The following is a 25,639-nucleotide window of genomic DNA, read 5'->3' on the forward strand; positions in this document are numbered from 1 at the left end:
CAGCTAAGCAGCACAGACACTGGACTGACTCCTTTGAGGAGGATGTAGGCAAGTAGAAGTTGTAAAAGATCTCATGGCAGGTCAAGATTTTACTTCCAATAAGTTTTCCGGCATAACGGAATTCGCTTTCACCGGGAACTCTTGTTTCTCCTGTCAGCGTAAAATATGCAGCCTGTCAGGGGGATTCTTAATCTCACGAGTTATATTTCCTGGTTGAATAAAAGTTAACCTCACGAGCAGCTTGTAGGTTGTACCTGCAAAGAAAACAATCAGCGCTACCTTTCATAGCCTGCTCACTCTGTGACTGGAAAGGTTTAATAGTAAAATGATGCCATTTTAAATACTTGAATTAATCTTCTTTTTTTTTTATTGAGGCTTAAAAGGTTGCTTTTTAATACCTAAAAGAACACTGTAAAGCAGAAGCAGCTGAGCTGAGATATGGTGAAAACAAGAAAAAGTTCATGGCAGCAGGCAGCTTGTCACATCATTTTTATTTCTTTTTTCTTTTTTTTTGTTTGCATTAAGTCTAAAGGAGCCCAACATATTTCTCATGCAGAGTGGAAAAGTTCTCTCTCTCCTCTCTCACAGTGCTGAAAATGCATGTGTTTGCCTGTGTGTATTTCAGTGTGACAAAAATGTAGAGAAACATCTAAAGGAAGTAGAGTGGTTAGAGTCATGTGGTCAAGATGTTTGTCAGATCTCTTGCTTTGTCTTTCTAGTTCTGTCTTCTTCTGCACAAGGTCCTCTCATGCTGCGTTTATATGTCTTTGCTTGCGTCAAAGAAAACTGCATATGTGTGACTCATGAAATGGCTACTATTTATTTGTTCATGCATTTTAAATGTGTTTTCCCCCCCTCGTGTTGTAAGCTCTTTGTTGGCCTCTGTTTTGTGTGTGTGTGTGTGTGTGTGCAACCTACAACCACAGTGCCAGCGCACATGACCTTGCTGAGTGGCGTGTGGAAAGCCCCCAAGCTGTGCAGCACCCTCACCCATCAGTTTTTTTTTGGCCTTTATTCATCTTCTTCATCAGATCCCATGCAGACCTGAACACACTTTCACACCTGCACACTTTCACAATCACCTGCAAAGGCTATTGTATTACCAAGAACAATTATGTCACGGTTTGAGTAAGCAAAATCGCAGCGATATTAGGCATGTGCATTTATCGAAGGTGGTTTGTTGTCACGGAAACGAACTGCATAGCAGTCGACAGAGGATGAAGTTCGTGTATAGTTGTTTTGCAAAATCAACTGGAAATGTTTAATGCAGCATGAGCATGAGCTGCAGACTAAGCACTGGCAGAAAGGGTTGCACAAAGACAAGGCTGACCCCTTTTGTTTGGCCTTCCTCCACCCAAAATCATAATGCTGAACTCCTCAGACAGGAATTCAAAGGTCACATATTGCATGCTCTGTGATTTCCTTTAATTTTCTTTAGTGCAGTGCACTCAGCAGAGCACATCCCTCAACCGACACCATGTTTGTGTACTGCTTTAGCCGTGGCAATGCTATGCTCTAACCTGTACCCCCTACTTTTATAGTGCTGGGATTTTTCTACATCTTTACATAAAGGCACAATTGGAGCAGGTTTTTCCATGGTTGCCCTTTTCTTTTCTTTTTTTAGATCCACACAGTTGAAATGATTATGCAAAACTTTATTAAAATTTAGTTCAGCAAATATTGGAAACCATTATGTGTGAAAAATAAATATTATGACCTTAAAGAAGGACTTTCTTAGTCACAGGACTCTTTTGCATTATTTTTAGCTCAATGTATGCAATGATTTGGGGAATTAATCTGTTTCTGTCTGCTATATTTATTTTGCACTTTTCTAATAATACCAGTTTTTGATCATTCACTTATCTGATTCCCACAAGGTCATTGTGAGAATCTGACATTTGCTAATTGTTCAGGTTGGCTGTGCTCTAAAATTGTTTCTCATTTACAAATTTTCTCAAGGCTGCAGACAAACTTCCTGTTCTTTATATGTGGCTATTGAGGGCTTTTTGTTAGTTTTTCTCTTTCAGTGTGAAAATCTTATCATTTTCCATATTTGGTTTTACTGTAGAACACTTTTGTGCAAACTCTGCAAAAAAAAAAATTGCACACATATTTTTTTTTCTTCCAGCACCTTCAGACATGTAAAGCAGTGGTTCACAGATGGACCAGATGTGCCTTGGTGGTATTATGGCAATAATAGATTATTACTGCATTATATTAGATTACTGAATCAGTATATTGCATGCACCCATTTGCCTTTTAGGAATTATAAGATGCATCACGGGCCTCTGATTGGTAAATAAGGGAGATCATGAATCACTTTATTTTGTGTAGCCAAACACCAATGCAGTCTATCGTTTCATATTATACAGCATCTTTTGTTTCGTGGTGTCGCAAAATACCCTGTTTATGGCAATATTTTTTCATCTTTTGGATGGTAACCACGTGGATGCAGACACAGAGAATACCAGTGAGGATGAGGCAGAACAAGGTAGCTCCAAACAGGAGGACCAGTCAAAAAAAATCAAGGACCTTGTTCCTAAACGAGGGTCTACCTCTGTAGCATGGACATGGTTTGGCTATGAAAAGTCTGACATGGACTAGGAACCTTTTTTTTTTTTTTTTTTTTTAAACGGACCAGGAAACTGCGCTATGCAAATTATGCCGCAAACCGGTCCCCACCACAGACTCAAACACGTCAAACCTCCTCTATCACCTACACAAGAATCGCGTGAAAGTATGGAGAGAGTTTACGGATGAGAAGCAAAAAAGAACTGTCAGGTGTTCAAAATGAACCTTAGACTCAAATGTTAGAACAGGCAGCATGCCATGTTATAAATGCTCAAAAAAATAAAATAAAATAAAAATCGCGGCCGTTACAACTTATATCTAAAAATATATAGTTTCATGCATCGGTCAAAACACTCGACCCCAGTGCACAACACCCAGCTGAATACGCTTCACACACGTTGAGTTGCCCGAGATTCACAGAATTTACAGAAAATGCACTATTTTGTGATATATGTGTTAGACATGAGATTTTGTGTGTATATATATATATATATACAGTGGGGCAAAAAAGTATTTAGTCAGCCACCGATTGTGCAAGTTTCCCCACTTAAAATGATGACAGAGGTCAGTAATTTGCACCAGAGGTACACTTCAACTGTGAGAGACAGAATGTGAAAAAAAAAAAATCCATGAATTCACATGGTAGGATTTGTAAAGAATTTATTCGTAAATCAGGGTGGAAAATAAGTATTTGGTCACCTCAAACAAGGAAAATCTCTGGCTCTCACAGACCTGTAACGTCTTCTGTAAGAAGCTTTTCTGTCCCCCACTCGTTACCTGTATGAATGGCACCTGTTTGAACTCATCATCTGTATAAAAGACACCTGTCCACAGCCTCAAACAGTCAGACTCCAAACTCCGCCATGGCCAAGACCAAAGAGCTTTCGAAGGACACCAGGAAAAGTATTGTAGACCTGAACCAGACTGGGAAGAGTGAATCTACAATAGGCAAGCAGCTTGGTGTGAAAAAATCAACTGTGGGAGCAATCATCAGAAAATGGAAGACATACAAGACCACTGATAATCTCCCTCGATCTGGGGCTCCACGCAAGATCTCATCCCGTGGGGTCAAAATGATCATGAGAACGGTGAGCAAAGATCCCAGAACCACACGGGGGGACCTGGTGAATGACCTGCAGAGAGCTGGGACCAAAGTAACAAAGGTCACCATCAGTAACACACTACAACGGCAGGGAATCAAATCCCGCAGTGCCAGACGTGTTCCGCTGCTGAAGCCAGTGCATGTCCAGGCCCGTCTGAAGTTTGCCAGAGAGCACATGGATGATACAGCAGAGGATTGGGAGAATGTCATGTGGTCAGATGAAACCAAAGTAGAACTTTTTGGTATAAACTCAACTCGTCGTGTTTGGAGGAAGAAGAATACTGAGTTGCATCCCAAGAACACCATACCTACTGTGAAGCATGGGGGTGGAAACATCATGCTATGGGGCTGTTTTTCTGCCAAGGGGACAGGACCACTGATCCGTGTTAAGGACAGAATGAATGGGGCCATGTATCGTGAGATTTTGAGCCAAAACCTCCTTCCATCAGTGAGAACTTTGAAGATGAAACGAGGCTGGGTCTTCCAACATGACAATGATCCAAAACACACCGCCCGGGCAACAAAGGAGTGGCTCCGTAAGAAGCATTTGAAAGTCCTGGAGTGGCCTAGCCAGTCTCCAGACCTCAACCCCATAGAAAATCTGTGGCGGGAGTTGAAAGTCCGTGTTGCTCGGCGACAGCCCCAAAACATCACTGCTCTCGAGAAGATCTGCATGGAGGAATGGGCCAAAATACCAGCTACTGTGTGTGCAAACCTGGTAAAGACCTATAGTAAACGTTTGACCTCTGTTATTGCCAACAAAGGTTATGTTACAAAGTATTGAGTTGTATTTTTGTTATTGACCAAATACTTATTTTCCACCCTGATTTACAAATAAATTCTTTACAAATCCTACCATGTGGATTCATGGATTTTTTTTTTCACATTCTGTCTCTCACAGTTGAAGTGTACCTCTGGTGCAAATTACTGACCTCTGTCATCATTTTAGGTGGGGGAACTTGCACAATTGGTGGCTGACTAAATACTTTTTTGCCCCACTGTATATATTGACCAGGAATGTGAACGAGAGTCGTACTAACTTAAACATGGTGCGATTCTCGTTAAAGAGGCTCTGTGAAACTAATCATTATTCTGAGAAAAACGTGGCCTGTTTCAAAAGACGAACTGAATCTGAATGATAAGCAACAAGTTTTTTGGATTGTGTAATATAGCAAAGAGGTGAGGTATATGTCAGATATACAAAGTTGCAACAGTACTGGAAAAAAAGGCTGCAAATTAGCTGCTACTGCTACTGACATGTATTATTGTACTTTAGAAATTGTTGCAAACCACTGCGCTAAACAACATCTTTGTCACTTCTACCTAAAGGAGCTTGAAGGCATGTGGGACTTTAATATAACTCGAATGTATTTTTCTCAGTTTTCCGAGGCTTGTCCAATTCCCTGATTAAACTATTTCATTAATAAGATTTATTTCCAAGTGTTATTTACTAACAAATTGTGGTATGTTTTCTAAGTATTCACATAGTAGAAAAAAAAGTCCGTAAAAATTGTTCAAACAGTACTAAAAATGTTTCTATATCTGCATCTTTTCTGTGCAGTCTACAAACACATTCAGGGCACGTGTATTGGCACTAAGTTATTAAATATTAATTGAGAAACTAATCTGCAGACTAATGACTTTTTGTCTCCTTCTCATTACAGTTTTTCCGTGAAGCATTAAATAGGAGTAACAAGTCCATGCGTACTTTACCCTCTCCTCATCACACTTTTCTCTCTCCACTCGGCTTATCCTGAGGCACATCTCCAACCCTGCAGATCTCCCTCCTCCCGATTCTTTCTGGACTACACTTCCCACTAGAGAGCCAAACACAACTAACATTTATTCATTATCTACCCCTCTGAATTTCACCTCAGAAAGTCTGGGACTCTTTTTTTCTTTTTTAAATCTTGTTGCAAACTGATATGATTTGTTAAATGAGCTGTAGCTTATAAACATTTAGAGCTTTCTCTGGTCCCAGCAAGACAGGAGTGATTAGTGCGGCTTGTGTCTGGGTCAAAGTTAAAGTTGAGTTTAATATGTTATTTTAGGATTTGCACACAGTTTTAAAACAGAAAACAAAAATGCACAGCAGAAAGGGAGTGAAGAAAAATGTGCTTCATGCTGGAGAGGATTACACTTTTCTCCACACATATGAACAGTTACTGGACCCAACACACCCTTAACTGACCATCACAAGTACACACACACACCCATAACTGACACAAGTACACATGTGGGTTAGTAGATCCTACACAAACAAGCAATTGTCCATTCAGTGCTGCATGAATTTGGTGCCTTTTTGTTGGTTTTTTTACAAATTTGTGCTCAGCCAGTAAAAAGCATAAACAGCATCGCGCTGCAAATAACGACACAACTACATGCATAGTTTATGGGTTAAGACTAAGAGCTGTGGGCCAGCTTTTCATTGTTATTTCATAGTCTGTTAGATTTCCAAAATGATACATCTCTTAACTTCTTTACTGAGAAAAGCGTGTCATGCAGGTGTGAAAATATTTTTGCAAGATTTTGCTCATTGATGCAAAACTGAATCAGTTAAAGTACTTGGAAACTCAGCTGCAGCAAAGCCCATGTAAGCGTGCGCAGTTTCACGTTCAGCTCACCACTACACCCAATCGCATAATCTATTTTCTGCTTCTCAGTAAGCAGATTTCACCATCGGAGCAAAGTCTCCAAAAAGGTGCTGCTTGGGAAAATTCATCTTGAATGGATTATTTTGTATTTATATTGTATAAAGAGATTTAAGTTTTACGCGATAAAGAGATTTAAGTTGGTCCCACTGGAACAGCGGTTAGGGCAATGACCTGGTAACAACTATTCACAGACATTTGTCTTTCCATTGAGAGTCTGGAAAAATATATTTCTATAGTTTATAGTTATTTTAAATACAGTTTTTGGGGGGCAAAAGGAAGATTAGTGGTTCAGTTTCCAGCTCTTCCACTCTTTGTGTCTAAGCGAACCCCAAACTTCGCTTGAGTGAGTCTGAGTGATGGATAAAAGCTCTTATCGCCTGTAGAATAAAGTGCTGTGTAAATCTGTGTGTATGTGTGTTTGGGTGAGTGTGGCTTTTAGTGTGAAAGCACTTGAAGTGGTTAAAAAAAGAAACAAAACAAAAGCGGTATATAAATATTGATCAATTTGCCATTTACCATAGTGACAGTAAAGAAATGGCTTTAAATAAGAAAAGGGACTCAGATTGGGATTTCTGTGACCCTACTATATATCCCAGATTATAAGCAAGCCGTTCACACAAGTTTACACTGTAGGTTTTAGTGGAAAACCTGCAGAGATGATATTTATTCAGCTTAGTTTCACTTCATATTTTTTTCCATGATTATCCGTCAGTAGCTGCCCTGTGTTTAAGAACCACTCGTCGGCCCACTGAGACACCCCGAAAGTGGTGTCGCTGCCATGCATTTCTATTTAGGGTCATGAAGCCACTTTTGCCCTTTGGTTAGCAATGCTGTGCAGGTCAGTTCATGGTGCTTCAAGCTTAAAAAAGGATGATTAATTTCCAAAGCAAGATGTATTTCCAAAAACTTCTGTGCCGCAAAGTATTTCACAGACCTCTCTGTCAGATGTTATTATTGGGAGTTTGTCTTTGGTCGAAAACAGTGCACGTTTTCGGTAGAAGAAAGATCCAATGAAAACTCTCAGTGGGTCTGAGGATTATCTTGAGTAACTGATACGTGATTTCTGTTTCAGTTGAGGTTTTAAAAAGTTGTGTTTTTTGTCAGAAGCACAAGAAAATGAAATGCCATATCCCTCCGCTGTGTTTCAGCGATGACAGAAGTCTCACTGGTGAATATCTCACATTTAAAGTGCTGCTGAGGGGTTTAAAAAATGGAGAAATCGGGAAAATGCTTCTCTGTGATTTGCATAAACACTGGCAGAATAAAGGCACATTATACAGCTATGCATGACCTATAACTGACAAACAGTTACTCAGAAGTGTTGACTTGTTTATATCATGTTATAGTATATTCTCGTGGCTCAAAGGCTTTAGGTTTTTTAAGCCTGTGTGTAAAAATGCATGTTGATGAGTTATGTTGTAACTCTCTGACTTTTCAAGCTCGCTGTCACAGGAGTCGTGTTTTCACAAACTCAGAAAGATGTTGCTCCTTTCTTCTTTTTTTCTGCTCTGTCAGACTTACTAATTGGTCTTTACTCGTGTGCAAAACCGCAGCTAATTCATTTACGAGGAACTGCACTAGGTTCTGTGAATCTTTAGTGCGCTGTCTTAACTTCTTCATATTTGCTTATATATCAGTATTTCTGAGAACTAAGCAAGGAGGGCAGCGCACAGTGAAGTGACACATTTATTCATTACAGAAGGCTACGTCTCTGACAGCTTCTGACAGGTTTCCAAGAACACAGTCATCACATCAGTGTTGGTAACCCCACAAGTAGTGCTAAGTGTGTGTGCGTTTCCCACATCCTCCATGATGCCACAGATAGAGCTGATAGTGAATGTGATCAGCTCTAGTGATCTCCTGCTGCATGAACTCCACCTATATGCACAGCTAGTCTGCGCAGAGGTGACTGTACCGAGTTATTCTCAGTGACGTGAATGTTTTTAAAGTAAACTAAACTTCAATGTCTGTAGTGATGATTAATTTTAAAGTTGCATTTTTAGCACAGCTGCTTTAAAAAAGGTTGCACAAATCTCAAAATGCTACTGCTGCCAGAGTTAAGTTCAAACATGATTCAGTTTGCATGAATGTTTTATTTTGTGATTACAGCTGCTCTCCGGCTATGTAATCCTCAGCAGGGACCTAAAGTTCTTATCGTGTTTTGGATCTGTTTTCTTTGCAAGCTAAAAGAGACCTCGTCAAAGAAAAAAGCTGGAGTTAGCTGGGGTTTAGAAAGTCTATTTCTGTCCCACCAGCTATGGAGGGCAAACTCAGGAGTGTTTATCTGCATGACACACGCAACAGGTGCTAGAATCAAGCAGCAGAGTGGAAAAACAATGCCAGCTGCAGCTGTATGTGTTCATAAAGTCGTTAAAAAGGGAACAATTTTTTCTGTACAAACATACCAGGAATTTGTGTACGGTAGCCAAGATTCAGGCGGCGCAGTAAGCTATTCATCTTAGATTATAAACACAATCCTGTAACATAAAATGTCCACTAAAAAACATGCAGACAGGCACAAAGAGGAAGATTAAAGCTGGCCATTTTCTGTAGCTAATATCAACAGACCAAAGCCAGAGTTAATCTGTCTGCCCCAGTCTGCACAAAAGCATTTCTCATATGAAGTATTTGTGTTGTCATTAAATGTCAACCATGCAAATGAACACATGACATCTGTGTAGCTTCCTGAAATTACTAAAATAAACATTGCTTGCATGTAGTTGACATTTCTAGTAGAGCTGGGCGATATGAGATTTTTTCATATCACGATATGTTTTTTTCATTTCAGGCGATAACGATATCTATCACGATATAAGCCAAATAACTATATTTGTAAGATTTAAATGTGCCGTTGCTCACAAGTAAAATGTGAAATAATCAGCAGCTTGTTTTTATTTAAATATTTATTTCCCATAATAAGTTCAACAGGGTAGATGTACTTAAGGAACATGAGACTTTTTCAGATAAATAAAGGCAAATATTGCAAACTACACAAAAGGCAGCCACTAAAGCGTTTAAGTTTCAAAATAGAACAAACAAAACAGACTAAATTGTCAATTCCACTTAGAAACAAAATATTAATTCTAAAAATAAATCTTAGTTTGTTTTACAGAAGAACAGACAAAACTGACTAACTTTTGTCAATATCAAATAAACTGAGAACTAAAAGGAAATTCTCAATCTCTCCTTGTTGTATAGCTTAGCTTTTCAAACAGTTTTAACAGTTACTTTAGTCTGACAAAAGCCGAATGACGAATTAGCGCTTCCAGTCAGAGACTGAGGCTACGTCCACGGGTACACGGGTATTTTTGAAAACGGAGATTTTCCGTTTTCGTTTTAAAAAATAATCCCGTCCACACATAAAGGCAGAAATGAAGGAAAACGCTGCTATGAACATGCCAAAGCAGCAGGTGGCGCTAGATTCCTAACCGTGCCGAAATGTTGGCCAATCAGAAGTCTAGAAGCCTCGGTGGGAAAAAGTAAACAAAGCTGCGGCACAGAAGCAGAACCGAGTCGTATGTGTGGACGGACAGTAACTGTGTGTATATGTAAGCATTTAAACACTGCAGAGAGTAGAATTAACAGTAACAGTATTGTAGAAATTCATTTCACCGAAACAATAACGTGGCGCACAGTGTGACGCATGCACCAGTTTATTGTATTTCCAGACTTGCTTTCGGCACAATTTACAGTGCACGCTACTCTGTTTTTTGTCAGACTTGAAATAGCCGAAATACCTTCACACTACGGAACTTCTTTGGCTCTTCCGTTCGACAATCTCTCCGGCGTTGGAACCATCATCTGTTTTCTCTTCGGTCACGCTCGGTTGATTTTTCTAGTCGGCACACTCATTTCCTCCATTACCCGCTGGCTCCATTACCCGCTGGCTGCTTCCCAAACAAACACACGTGCGGCTTGGCACTTGTGCTGTACGTAACAAGTCACGCGGACGTGACGCTGCGGCTGTGATTGGTTCGGCTCTGCGCTACTTAATTTGGATTGGCTGACCTTTTTTTTTTTTTTTTGAGGACAAGAGCGGCGAAGTCTATCGCGATAGCTTAATTTCTCTATCGAGTAAAAGTTATATCGCGATACATATCGTTATCGTTCTATCGCCCAGCTCTAATTTCTAGTTATATCACAGACGTGCATATCTTTTCTCTCGCAGTTTAAAGCTAACATAGTAGTTTTGTACTGTTTTCTTAAAGAAGGCCTGGATGCAGACGCTCAGTAGGTAGTGCAGGTAGTCTCTCTTTAAGCCAGCTTTCTGCTGATTGGCTGACCCTCGCAAACAGAAGATTGAGTAGTAGCTGGGCGGGGCTTCTATGCCCACGGAGATAACTGTATCAGGGATACTCCCTGTCCCATCTGGCTCACAGGGGTTACTTTTATATAGGTTGACCTCATTCTCTGAAACGTGGGTCATTATAAACATTAACTTTAATATGTCAGAACATTAGGAACAGCAAAATCATTTCTTTTTAATGTAAAAAAATCACAACCAATTAGGTTTGGAAAGTTAGTTTGGATTTGTTTCGAATGCTTTTTATGGAAAAATATAATATCATTAGAAGGAAACTTGGCTGGTGTAGTTTCTTGGTATATTTTGGAACAATAACATTCTGTTGCACAGAAGAATGGATCAGGTTTTGGATATAGGTCTCTGCTTGTTTAGTAAGATTATTTTACTGCGCTGTGTGAGTCCTTTTAAATGGAATATCAAAGACAAGAAAAGCACAAAACAAATCGTCAGTGATCCCGATGTCAAACCGGGGGAAGTACAGGCCGATGTGTTGGTTACTGTGATTGAGGTCATGACCTCCCATGCTTGAAGAGGGTCTGATAGGTCGTGCTCTAACCATTTAAGCTGTGTGTGTGTGTGTGTGTGTGTGTGTGTGTGTGTGTGTGTGTGTGTGTGTGTGTGTGTGTGTGTGTAGGATAACTGTGCACATACAGTTTGCAGAATCTCTCCAGAGACCAGTTTGGTAACCCTGCAGAGTCTAAAGTCAGTGCAGCACACACACACACAATGCATGCACCCCAGACAGCGTTGGCTACGGTGACCCTCGGAGGGATAGAGGAATGTTGAGTGTCAGTCAGTTGCTGTGCCGACGGCCTTGAGAAAGGGACCCTGGGAAGATTGTTTTGGACTCCAAACATCCTGTGTGTCACCCGTGTGTGTGGGTGTGTGCGCACAGACTGTAGATCTGTTTGTGTGGGTGAGAGGTTGCATGGTTGCATCTGCTGTCGTGTCTCTGTTTGTTTGTGCGCTACTTTCACCAACTGTTTACACCTGCTGCCATGTGTGTAAACCAAGGTGAAAGAAGAGTCATTACAATGTCTGAAAATTACTTTGTGTTTGATTTTTTTTTTTTTTTTTAAAGAAAAGTTATTTTAATAGTAATTTATGATAGTATGGTGAAAATAATTCTTTTGGTACTTTAATGATGATATAAAAGTTAAAAAAGCAGCTCACACGTTATTAAAGCATCTGTGTTTGTACAAATATGACCTGTAGGATTTGGATTAAATATGTAAAATAACCTATTTTAAAAAGTAATGCAAAAAGTACAAATATAATGAAAAATATAATAAAGGAGAGATTTTCAACTGTGGGGTTGCTGTAGCTCAGGGTAGAGCAGCTTATCTACTGATTGGAAGGTAGGCTCCCCCTAGTCTGCATCCCAAACATCCTTGGGCCAGATATTAACCCCAAGTTGCTCTCTGATGCATCCATCGGTATGAATGTGTGTGAATGGTAGTTAGTAAGCACTTAAAAGCATAGAAGACAGTGCTTGTGTGATTGGGGGAATGTGGCATGTTGTATACGGCGCTTTGAGTACTCCGGAAGAGTAGAAAAGTACTATATAAGAATCAGTCCATTTACCATTTAACTGCTAAAGATGCTGAGTAAGAACTGAAAAAATACTTATCTTCAATCAAAAATCGTTCCAAAAGACTTTCATTACAGTCCATTGATATTTGGGTTTTATGGGGGGGGGGGGGGGGGGGGGCTGATGTAACCTATACATGGCAGTTATTACAAACTCAAGTTCATTTTTAGGAATTTGCAGCCCAGGATGTAGGCTGTATTGTCACTGCTGCATATCAGTGTTTCATATTTGTCATATCTGTGTGACTGTGCGTATGTTTGAAGTTGAAACATAGTAGTGAAAGTTGACTCAAAGTGAAAATTTGTGATGTTGTATTATTACTGGCACTGATCACCATCAGCTTAATATTTCATAGTTGACATCTTCGTCCAGAAAAACTGTATTATGAAAGGATTTACTTTAAATTGTCCTGCCATAATTACTTTGATTATCAATATAAACTGTAATTTATTTAGTTAAAAAATCAAAATGATGGATAAAACATGACTCAGAGAATGTCTTTAAACAGTCATATTCAATTTATGGTAATGAAAAGACGCCCCAAAAACAATCCTGCTGCTGGACTTGATTAAATTTGACATTTTGGTTCAATAAAAGTCATAATCTCGTATGTTCTTTCATCACCATCTGGATTTTAAACAGAAACGTATAACTTTTAGCCAAGTGTCGTTCATGTGGGGATGTCAAAGCTTCAAAAGACAGTTTTGGTGGGTTTAATCCGTAAATAATGTCTAATATATTTCAATAAAAGATAAATGATAACAGTAACGAGCCCGAACAAGCTGACACTGACAAAGTGTCACTGATAATGTTGAACGTTGTGAAATAAGATGATTTCCGGCCTCATTAAAAAGGGAAGTTTAATTCTGAGCTAAATTAGAATTAAGCTCAGATAGCATCACAGAGGCGTGTGATTGGTCCCAAATTCGATCACCACCATGACAGCAGCGCATGCAGCTTTGCGAGCACTCAGCAGCATGTAGCCGCCCTTTAACGCGGGCCAGAGGATCCACGCAACCAGTCCGGTATCAGTGTATATATGTTGTGTTTTACTGGTAAAACTTGAGCTTCTTTCTCTTGACTGTTTAAACCACCCACAATCAGATTGGATGCATCAATAATTTACAGAAAGTTGTCCTAAATAATTGCTAAAACAGTGAAAGTGGCAGTGTGCTGCAGCCTTGCGTTCTTCCGCAGTTGCAGGGTGAGGAACAGGCCATAGCCTCAAGGTCTGCTGGCAAAACAATGCAGCGAGCTGTCGAGACAAAGAGGAGCAGTAATTTAAGACATAAATGAAAAGCTTTCCCGTGGGCGCTATTGTAGATTCCAACGTTTTCAATGTACTAGTCTCTAGGGTTACTTGCGTCTGGATGTGGAGGAGGTCGATGCCAGGCAGTAGTTGGTACAAGCATAGCTTTTGTGTGTTGATTTCTCTCTAGTAATCAATCAAGCTGTGTAGTTGCTCGCAGACCTCACAGACGGGGTTTGAAGTTTTTGTCTGGAGGGAGAAAACAGCAGAAGTGAGAATGTGCTGCTGTGACTCACATTTAAAGCCCCGGTCGTGGACAATGCTAAACCGACATTTTTAATGCTTTTTATTTGGTGCAAAACGAATTCAAACATATCAGGGACAGTAAATACAGTGGGGCAAAAAAGTATTTAGTCAGCCACCGATTGTGCAAGTTCCCCCACCTAAAATGATGACAGAGGTCAGTAATTTGCACCAGAGGTACACTTCAACTGTGAGAGACAGAATGTGAAAAAATCCATGAATTCACATGGTAGGATTTGTAAGAACTGATTTCGTAAATCAGGGTGGAAAATAATGATTTGTTCAATAACAAAAATACAACTCAATACTTGTAACATAACCTTTGTTGGCAGTGCAGCAGGTCAAACGTTTACTATAGGTCTTTACCAGGTTTGCACACACAGTAGCTGGTATTTTGGCCCATTCCACCGACACTTTCTCAAGCAGTGATGTTTTGGGGCTGTCGCCGAGCAACACGGACTTTCAACTCCCGCCAGATTCTCATGGGTTGAGGTTGGAGACTGGCTAGGCGACTCCAGGACTTTCAAATGCTTCTTACGGAGCCACTCCTTTGTTGCCCGGGCGGTGTGTTTTGGATCATTGTCATGTTGAAGACCCAGCCTCGTTTCATCTTCAAAGTTCTCACTGATGGAAGGAGGTTTTGGCTCAAAATCTCACGATACATGGCCCCATTCATTCTGTCCTTAACACGGATGAGTCGTCCTGTCCCCTTGGCAGAAAAACAGCCCCATAGCATGATGTTTCCACCCCCATGCTTCACAGTAGGTATGGTGTTCTTGGGATGCAACTCAGTATTCTTCTTCCTCCAAACACGACGAGTTGAGTTTATACCAAAAAGTTCTACTTTGGTTTCATCTGACCACATGACATTCTCCCAATCCTCTGCTGTATCATCCATGTGCTCTCTGGCAAACTTCAGACGGGCCTGGACATGCACTGGCTTCAGCAGCGGAACACGTCTGGCACTGCGGGATTTGATTCCCTGCCGTTGTAGTGTGTTACTGATGGTGACCTTTGTTACTTTGGTCCCAGCTCTCTGCAGGTCATTCACCAGGTCCCCCCGTGTGGTTCTGGGATCTTTGCTCACCGTTCTCATGATCATTTTGACCCCACGGGATGAGATCTTGCGTGGAGCCCCAGATCGAGGGAGATTATCAGTGGTCTTGTATGTCTTCCATTTTCTGATGATTGCTCCCACAGTTGATTTTTTCACACCAAGCTGCTTGCCTATTGTAGATTCACTCTTCCCAGTCTGGTGCAGGTCTACAATACTTTTCCTGGTGTCCTTCGAAAGCTCTTTGGTCTTGGCCATGGCGGAGTTTGGAGTCACTGTTTGAGGCTGTGGACAGGTGTCTTTTATACAGATGATGAGTTCAAACAGGTGCCATTCATACAGGTAACGAGTGGGGACAGAAAAGCTTCTTACAGAAGACGTTACAGGTCTGTGAGATTTTCCTTGTTTAAGGTGACCAAATACTTATTTTCCACCCTAATTTACGAATACATTCTTTACAAATCCTACCATGTGGATTCATGGATTTTTTTTTCACATTCTGTCTCTCACAGTTGAAGTGTACCTCTGGTGCAAATTACTGACCTCTGTCATCATTTTAAGTGGGGGAACTTGCACAATTGGTGGCTGACTAAATACTTTTTTGCCCCACTGTAGCTGTTACTGCATTCTTTGTTAATTATTATAACATGTCACGAATCAACAGGCCTCTGCACAAAGTTGTGCAAAAGGACCCCACTCCTCTCGCATCACACTGTAGTGCTGCTTGTGTTTTTAGGTGTTTTGCATCACTTCGACATCACTTTGCATGTCTTTATGGACATTGCACTTTAAAAAAAATTTTTTTTCCATCATCAGACAGTAGTTTCAGAACAGAGCATTGTCAGGGCTACATAGCTTCAGGGGCTGTTTCCTACTTGTACTCACACCAACGTTAAGTCGACATAGTAACCAGCTGGCAGTGTGCTGAGCAGCAGCTACAAAAGAGCACTATGTGTGGGTTTTTTTGTTGTTGTTGGGGTTTTTTAATGGTATCATATAGAGCAGCGGTGTTAAACATAAGGCTCGGGGGCCAGAATCGGCCCCACTGGACTGCTCTGGAAAAAAGGAGTGCATAGATTTTAGATTTAACTATATTTTCATAACTTTTACAATTTCTCTATTGATAAAGATTCCTAATTACACCAAAGCAATTAAGTAATTGATAAACAGTTAAATGATAACTGTTCAACATTTACTGTATTAATTTGTGGGGGTTTTTACTGTGGGTTTACAGGACAGTCTGGCCAACTTTACACAGTTATAATTTTTTTTGATGGTCCGGCCCCTTTGATCATAATAGTCAGTACTTTGTTTTAATGCTGTTGTTGCACATGTGGTTAATAAAGCCAGGCCCATTTTTAGACCTAATTCTTGCTAACATGGCTGTTGCTTATGGGGGTATTTTTAAAAATCCTGAGGACACAAGTTCATATATTTACGTCTACATCAGTCATTGTACATGTAGGTCAGTTGTGCTAGACATAGGCAGTACCTGTCTGAACATAGGTACCACCAAAAAAACCAAAACTTGCTTCTGTGATGCTGGTTCCTGCAGTGTAAAGATACAAAACATGGTAGTCTTGTTTAAAAAGTTATAGGAACAATAAAAACGTTTTTATGGGTAGAAAGCTGCTATTTTTAGTCCGTTTGTATCCCTTACATGATCATTGTGCATCTTTTTGGACAGGCTAATGTTTCCTCATCTTCTCAACACTAATGTGTTCCATAAGTTACAAAATGAAGATAATTTTATATTCATAGAGAACTGAAACTAGAGTTTGAGACCATAAACTCATGAGGAAAGTATTTAAAAAGGCCACAAATCGATACTTTATGTTGTGAACTTCTTTTTTTGTTTCTTCGATCCTGCTGGAAGTTAGAAAGATCGCAGTGTTGAATCTCTTCCTCATAGCATCTGTGGCTGTGGTTGTCTTTTATATACGGTTTATGACACTAACAAGACTGCTGTGTTCTTTCCTTTGACTCTGCCGAGGGAGGGGCGGGGGTCACCACGGGTGAGCAGAAAGAAAAAGAGACCTAGACCTCTGCACTTCTTTGAGAGCTTTAAAACATTAACACTCACGCAGTTCGTAAATGCTCTGACTGTTTTCCCACATTACTCACCGGTTCTGTTGGAGATGGGTCCAGATTTAAAAATGAAAGAAAAACAGCAAAGACTGCGCCTTGTGTGTGTGTGTGTGTGTGTGTGCGCGTGTGCGTGCGTACACTCTCCAGGGAGTATTACAGGCTGCAGCAGTTTGCAGTAATAGGAAATGCGCTGTGAGCTTGAACTTGCTCCCTCGATGAAGTTGATTCACAGAAATCAGGCCTGTTACGTTGTTGCTCAACCAGTCAGACATCTGCTGAATGTTTTTTCTTCTTCTGTTTTTTTCCCCTCCACAGACACACATGGTTCCTCAAAGATGCTCCTAGTCAGGCTCTCATTCATATTCACACAATAAATTCTTCTCAATGAGTCACTCTCTGCGCGAATGTTCACCAACACACACACCCAGAGTGAGAGTGACTGATAGCATTAGTTGTTGCACATCCGGTGCAGTTTTAACTTGCATTTGTAAATTAGTCTGCAGCTGCAGTCAATCTGCCTGTTGCTTTCTTGATTAACTGCATGCCGTGTTAAATGATAAAAAAAAACAACAACGTACAAATGTCTCTCTTCTTCTTTTTTGGGGCTGCAGATGCTCAGACTCTAGTGCAAAGCTCAAATATAATCTCTTTAGATCATTTTAAGTAGAAAGAAGCTGACAAAATGATAAAGAGATATTTTATTCTTCCTTTGATGAGCTGATGATATTCGAGCCACCGATTTATCACGCATCCCTGCTTCGGCACGATGCATGAGGTGGCGTAAAAGAGGCTGAGGTTGAGTCAAACAGAAAAACAAACAGAAATGTGGCACATAGATCAGATTTCAGATAGATCAAAGAAGGGGTATCGGAGGGGTCACATGTAGGTACGCACTCCCAGATAATCATCACCTGAATCCTCTGAGCTTTACAGTAAGTTTCACCTCATTGCTTGGCTGCCCAGGCTCAAGCTTTACTGTTGTGGTTCATTATCGAGGTGAGCTCTACAAATCCCCCTGCTCAGTGCTCAGCACCGAGACAGTCAGCGACTCACCGATCCACACTGAAGTATTTAGCAGATATTTCCCTCGGGAGTTGGTAGAGACCAAAAGCAGAGCTAAGACAGAGTGAATATTGAATTCAGCAAGACTTGAAATGAGCCATGATGTTGGCTCTGTGGCTGCCAGATGTGTTGGTAGCAACTGACCTATAAGGTGATGTTTAAAACTTGTGTTCACTGCCCCCAAGTGGCCAAAGAAAAGCAGGATTATTCAGTGCACAGTTTTGTCACTTCTTATTTCTAAATTAATAATCCATTTTTTAAACTTTGATTAATATTAGCTTTCAAACTCAGCTTCCAATTTGTTATCAGACAACATGATTATTTTCATACGAATCTTGTAAAAAAAAATCATTTTTTTGCATTGTTGTTTTTCTCTTAGACTGTATATTTATGTCATCTTTCTGGCTTTATCTCAATCTTTCTACAGGGGAAATTATTAGAAAGCCTGAAACTTGTAACGCTGATGTAAATTTCTGTGAACATACTCGACTGAAATACAGCTGCGGCAGCAATTTGGTGCGAGCTCCCTTTAATCGGTTCCTCTTGCACTGACTCAGGTTCTCTAAATGAGTCACATCCTTGACCTGTCTGCGTCATTGTGCTTTTTAGTTGTCTGCGTCATTGTGCTTTTTAGTGATAATATTAGACACTGTGGTTGAAACTCATAGCATTAAGGGTTGTGAGGGAGAAAGGTAACTATTCTTTTGATGATTGCGCTCCTGTGTTGTTTTATGCGTGTGCAAAAGATTAACATATGCATTCCTCGGGCTCATGCACTGTCACATGCGCTCAAACTCATGCGGTGCACAAAGCAGTGGAATTTGTCCTCCCTGCACTTTCTTTTGCCCTCCGTTCCTCCCTCTTACCCACCTGATGCCGTGTCTTTTACTGTCTTGTCTGTTTCCTTTCGCTGCTTCTGCTCTCTCACGGTGCTGATTTAGTTAGCTTCCATTATTGTGCAAGTCTGTTTAATTACACAGTTTCACTTCGCGGGCAATTTGATGCTCTTCGTCTGGCTGGTGATGTGCTTTTCACAGGAACTGAACAGATCATGTGAAGAAATGCTTCACAGCATGGACTACACCGGAGTTCACTTAGTTGTGACGCATTTATTAAGGCACTTGCAGCACTAACTGCTGCACTTCGGAGATCCACTTCGTCTTGCAGTTCGACAGCATGGCTGACAAAGAAAACAAGCAGATACAAATCACCATTTCTGGTCAAAACGTTAAGACAAAAAGCTGAATTTAATGCACAGATGCAGACAGTCATGCAGTCTGGAAACCCACAGGCTAACTTCTCGCATTGGCTATGAACACAGATTAATTTGATAAAGATAAATTGATGTCAGTGCTTTTGAGATTACATTTCTGCGTGTGCACTATTTACCTTCATGCAACCAATGCTCCCTTAAATATGTTTGCTTAGTATTTAAATGCACTGGCATTTATATAGCAGTATTTACCACTCAAAGCACCTGCAAGCCACATTTAGCCATTCAGTGCTTTCTTTTGTACACTTCACACACCTTATCTAGTTCTCATACCTGAAAAATTTGGAATCATCAGTAAAGCCAACATGTATGTCTTCTGAGCCGAAGGCCGAAGGAGAACATGCAAACTCCACACAGAAATATAACTTGGATCGTTGCAGAAATCTTGTCCCTTACATGAGACAGATTCAACAATTTAGGATTTGCGTTTTGAAACGTTTGTCAAACACAGCTGGGTGTGACAGATGTTAGCTTGGACTGAGGGGAGTTTGCGGGCCACACTTTTTAATAATTGTCAGATAAATCGATAAGGTAAAGAGTCACGAGTTGTCACTATAGCTTGTGATTACGTTCACTCTTAAATTTTGCTCTTTATCTCCAATTTTGGATTATTGTGAAAATAATCAGAAGTTCAATCCAGAACTTTGCTTTTCTCATATTCTGTTCTGTATGACCAAGTTTGCACTCGCACACATGCAGTAACAGAAACTAGTGATGAGAGCCGTGTTCTTCTTCATGACGCCTGACTACTAAATGTCAAGGTTTGACAGGATTTGACATTTCCAGTTGTCAAACATGAAAATACTGTATGCAGCTGACACGCTGTAGTTTTTAAACTTTTCATAGTAGCTGCTGATGTTCTTGTCTACATGTGTTTCTCTCAGTTGTCACTCAGCCTTCGTTTCAGCAGTGACTTCTGTCCCAGACATGCCGCGGGCACTTTACACATGGCTGACTGAGTCATTCGTCCATGCATGTGTGTTTGTTTATGCCGTTGGCTCTGTTACCACTCGTTTGGATGTAGGGGTTCGGAGGCTCTTCAGAGCTGTTTTAGTGGATTTTTTGTGTGTGTATCTGTTCAGCATTCTTTAAAAATAAATTTTTTCCCCCAAAAATGTGTCTTCGTGGATTGTTTTAAAAAATAAAAACTAAAGCGAGGTCCAGTGCAAACTGCTCCAGGCAAAGTATGTCACAAGTCAGCAACAGCTGTGTGGAGTCATATGAAAGCAGCCTGGGATGGAGTATTTTTGCTTTCAAGATCCTTTTGCATCATCATCCTTTTGTCCAGCTGGCTTCAGGTTCACCTGACTGGGAGGGGATTTTGAGAAGTTTAAAATATGTGTATTTTTTAATAATAATAATAATAATACATTTTATTTGAGGGCGCCTTTCAGAAACCCAAGGTCACCTTACAAAAAACACAATTAATAAAAGGAACAGTAGTCATAAAATACATAAAATAAGTTACAATTTTAGTATATTGAAGCCTGGATCCTTTCTGGTTTTGTTGGTGGTTAATAAACTCGCAGTGTCATAAGTTCATGCTGAGGGCCTCGGGTCAAACAGCCACCAGAAAGCCCCTCATATCTCATTTAGGTTTCTTCAAACACAGCCAGCCTTCAAGCCCCGCTGCGGGAGCTTGCGTCACGCTCGTTTGTGTCCCGTGGTATTTTTAGCCTAATTGGTCAACATTAAAATAAATCTACAGAGGTGATCGCACAAGTGCAAACTGCCTCTAATCAAAATAGAAAAAGGCCCCAGTGCACAAACGAGTCCTTACTTGGCAGCCTTCTTAAATGTTACCCATGACAGCCAGATTGAGCTGAGTAGTACATAGTGTTGCATGACATCCTTTTTTGGGGGGCAATTTCCTGTTTGGAACAGTCTCTACTTCTCAGAAAAGGAAAACCAAATGAGTAACAAATCTACACAGACCATGAAAGTTTGACCACTGCACGCTTTAAGCTAAGTTAAAGAAGACGTTTGCGTGGAAAAAATGTTTCCATTTTGTTTAAAAGACGATGGGCTGATTGTGTTTTTCTTATAATACTTGAGTGTTGAAATGTGATGTATGTCACCGACACATCATCTGCTATGCAAAAACAATGGAGGTAAAAGGATTTTCTTTGAAAAACCAGGCTTCCTCGTACACTACCTGCAGCAACCCTGACCTGTTTCTTTCAAAGAATTTGGCACATGCTCATATCTGATGACTCATTTTGCACTTTTGATACTTGCACAAGCCCATTTAAAAATGTGTTAAAGATTATCAGGCCAGCTTATGAGGAAGGTTGACGGCGTGCATACAATTGTGAAACCCTTTTTTTTTCTCCTTTTCTTTCCCTTTTATGTGTTCATCAGAGGAATTACTCTCATGTATCAGACGCTAATTATGTACTCACTGTGTGTTTCAGGCCTCCAGTCCCAAGCTGACGACTCACTGCTCAGATATCCAAGAGGTCCGGCGTTGCAACCGGCTGGAGATGCCTGACAACTTTAACACGTTTGTTCTAAAGGTTTGTACACGATTACAGCTAAATGGAAAAATGATGCTTCCTAAGAGAAGCTGTAGTTTGGGACTCTGACCGCTGAGTTGTTTATATCCACATTGCTTAGATCTTCACCGTTCAGCCAGAACAGGATAAACACTGTCATTTCAAAACTCACAAAGTGGACTGACAAAGTAGACGTTGCTGGTTTGAAGTGAAACGATATTCCACCATAAAGTCTCTTTTTTTTACCCACCAGCTGCTCAGCTCTCCATCAAACATAAACCCACTCAAACAGACAGCGGTGTTGCTGCACTCCAGCCGTTTTTATTTTATTTTATCTGCAGCGATATTTGAATGGCATTTTGTTTGTTTATCGAGCACATTCGTGCACAGCAGAGGATTACAGCCTTTGTTCACAGCGAAGAAGCAAACTACAAAGTTTTCACAGCCACAGGAGCGAGTATTTGATAGCGGTTTTGCACATCAGTGGTGAAAAGTGTTAACTTTCACTGTTGTCTTCTTTTTTAGTAAATTTAACAAAAAGCTCTCATGCCTTTGTTTTTTATTTCAAAAGTTCTGCTTCACCCAGAGGCTCTTGATATTGATAGTATCTCTCCTTACCAAGGAAATGCTTTCCTGTAGCAGGTGCAGGCAGCTTTTCTTTGTTTTTAATTGGAGCACAGTAAGCACACCTTCCCTCGAGCTATTTGCCTTTTTAACGGTAAACCTTTTGAAATTTAACAGAACATTTTGTTATGAGGGTTTTTTTTCTTCTTTGTACTTATTAAATTGCGGTGGTTACATTAGTATGCAGTGTTTTATTGCCCTGTGCTTTCCTTCCTGTTACACTATTAATTCTGTTGTAGTGAAAATAAACGAAAAAGCTCTAAGTAAGTGCAGAGGTTCAGGGCATTTTATGCATTTGCATCATGTCCATTTTGTGTAGCCTGTTTTTTTTTAAGCATCTTTATCTCTGCAGGTTAATCGAGGTAGCCTGATATTTGAGACGGACAACGAGCAGCAGGTCAGCTCCTGGACCACAGAGCTAAAAGAGTGCATCAGCAGCAGGTGAGAGATGTGGAAACACAAAACAAGGACAGATGTTTGTGTGATCTGCCTTACACGTGTCTCATTTCTTTACCCGTTCTTTGTTTTTATGAGTGTAAATTGACTGAAGATCGAATCAAAAACTAAATATCACACAAGAGACTCAAAGTATATTCAGTCAAGCTCTGTAACGTCACAGAGGAGTAGCGACAGGTCTGCAACCCCCTGGTAACCTAGAGAAAACTTTGTTTATGGTTTAAAGTGTAGAAGATTACATTTATCAATCACATTAGTTATATAGTGCAGAACGAGCATTTTTATTCTCAGCTTGCTGTGGGTACTTCCTTGCTGTACTTTCACTTCTGAGTGGAAAGTGGAGACACACTGACATGCCAGCTTTGGCCAATCTCAGCTTTGTTGACTGATATCAGTACATTGGTAGTGTTAGGTAGCATTTTTAAAATGATATTTTTAAAAAGTCAAAAAATCTTACCTGCCAAATTGTTATTTTAAACACGAGCGTCAGCCCAGAAATTCACATCGCGAGAGGAAATATTTAACACTTGGCTGTTTTTAGTGTTTGTGGGTGTGTTGGATGTTTACTTGTCCTGAGGTATGTGTTTGCAAAAGGAAGTGAGAATAAATGTTGATGTATGTGCATATGTAGACAAACAGGTGTGTGTGTGTGCGGCCTCGAGCGTATTTATCTTTTCTTGAACTGCACAGTTTGTATTCGCTCTGGTTTGTCCGTACAGCTTTGTGCTGGTTTCAACTTTACTGCATTTGAAGTATTCCTCCTAACTGATCAGTCAACAGCACCATTAGTCAACTTAGTGCTCGCTGCACACCTTTGAGAGGTAACGTATGATGTTTAGAGGGAACGTGTAGCAGTAAATGTAGCTTTTCAAAGGTTAAAGTAGGAGACGGCTTTAAGAGCCCTGAAGGCCCTGTTATTAAGATCTTTCATGTGGTGCTTCATTTCCTATCAATTCTCTACTTTGCACGGAAAGAATGAAGAAATCTCTTTGAATTTTAAAGAAATGGGAAAAGTAAGAAGAGTAGAAGTCATGCAAGAAGACAGAATTATCAGTCATCTTCTAAAAGGAGATGCAGACCGCACTGTTGAAGCTACTTCTGTTAAGCAGTAATCAGTGCAAACTGTACTCACAGGAATACCCAATCCTGGAATAAAACTTAGTGGTACACAGGTTTTCTGTTTCTTGTTATAAAGACAATCTCTGTCTATTTGTGTGTGTCAGTGTGCGTTTCTCTGAAAGGAAGTGTGGGGGAGGTCTGAGAATCTCGGGGCATTTCTCGTTTCTGCAGATATCTGGAAGTGCACACACTCTAAAAACAAACAAACAATGAACTTAGAAAAAGAACTGCCGTTAAATTTGAATAAATGTCTTAAAGTAAGTACATGTTAGATTCTTCAAGGCTTTGTTTAGAGCCGCAGCTGGCCTGCATGTTGCATTAATTGAATGGAAGCAGCCCACAAATGCGTTGGAGCTGGAAGATGTTCAGATGAAAGAAGGGCTGTTCAGAAACAATCATATGATTCTGGATCAACTTTTGCTGCAGTGTTGCGTTAAAAATAAAATAAAGGACGTACAGAAATAACAGTCCAGTGTTGTAAAATCAAGTGTGTAATACTTTGCATCTGATAATCCTTTGAATGCATTATCTGGACCTTTGAAAACAGCTTGTTTTTGTCTAAATTCTCACTAATATCATCTAAAAGCTGGTTTAGTTTTTGTAACTTCACCAAGCAACACTTGGATCATCGTGACTCTGCAGTGCTGTTCAGACACGCCTCAAATGTAAATATTAATTTTTACAATTACACTTGAGCTTTACTTTCACGGTCCAGATACCAAATCTAACAAAGCATTGTTTTTTATGTGAAGCAGAGTCATTCTTAATCCTTTTAACAGCATCCATACTTTTCCTATCAGTACAACTCACAATGTCTACTGTGGAAAAGGCTTGTTGTCCAAAAGTCCGTGGTTTTATTTGTGCGATTCATCATGCAGAGACTACAGAGGACCTCAAAAGGCACACAACACTTGGTGAGACATCAGGGAAGCAGTGTGAGGGAAATAAACTCGCATTTTTCTTCAGATGTGGTAGGTGTAGCGTGCTTTAAGTGTGCTGAGGGCTAAATTTTATTCCTTGAAGATTTGCTGACTGTGTGAAATGATGTCCATACTCAGGGAAAAAATGATTGTCACAAAGATAGAAGAACAAGAATGGACACACACACATACACAGTGAGAAGTAAAGTCTTCCTGTTATTCATTGCTCTGCAAACTCAAGTCAGCATTTAAGCAGGATTTTACTCCAACTTCCTTCTTTAACCTTCCCGTTCTCATCTGTCGGGAAGCGGCACACACAAGCGGCCCAGATATACCACTTGTGTGTGCGTGTATGAGAGAGAGAGCGAGCAGTGAAACAGAAGAAATGTAAGTTCAGATCTCAACTGGACTCACTTCCCGTCTGTGGCTTTGTTTGCCTTCAGCCTGCAGACTCACCTCACCAGCACATCCTTGTGAGGACCCTCAGTAGTGTAATGCATTTCCTAGCCTGCTGATAAGCAGATAGAAGTCTGTAGGCAATGTTTGGCCTTCTGTCAAAAATATTAGGCCCCACTTTTTCATTATTTTATTTTGTAAAAAGCTCAACTTTCAGTTTTTATACTGTGCGTCTAACTGTTTGCATAATGTCCCAGAAATTCAACAGTAGTTGCAAATGTAGAAGTTGGTTGCCTGATATTGTGCAACTCTTTAACCAGTTTGTGTAGTACACTATGTCTTGACGCGTACTCAAATACATCTGCTGATTCGGAGTGTT

General features: G+C 40.3%; 1 protein-coding gene across 3 annotated transcripts in view; it reads left to right on the forward strand.

Annotated features, from left to right (window-relative positions):
* Positions 1 to 25,639, forward strand: part of sh2b3 (SH2B adaptor protein 3) — a 74,300-nt gene that overhangs the window by 37,910 nt on the left and 10,751 nt on the right. For all 3 annotated transcript variants that reach the window (XM_082554292.1, XM_082554291.1, XM_082554293.1), the window contains exons 3-4: positions 21,665 to 21,766; positions 22,722 to 22,810. In XM_082554292.1, coding sequence (XP_082410418.1) covers positions 21,665 to 21,766; positions 22,722 to 22,810 — 191 coding nt within the window. The remainder of the gene's footprint in view (positions 1 to 21,664; positions 21,767 to 22,721; positions 22,811 to 25,639) is intronic.

The sequence above is a fragment of the Aulonocara stuartgranti genome (genome assembly GCF_965226115.1).
Source record: "Aulonocara stuartgranti genome assembly, chromosome: 12".
Lineage (NCBI taxonomy): Eukaryota > Metazoa > Chordata > Actinopteri > Cichliformes > Cichlidae > Aulonocara > Aulonocara stuartgranti.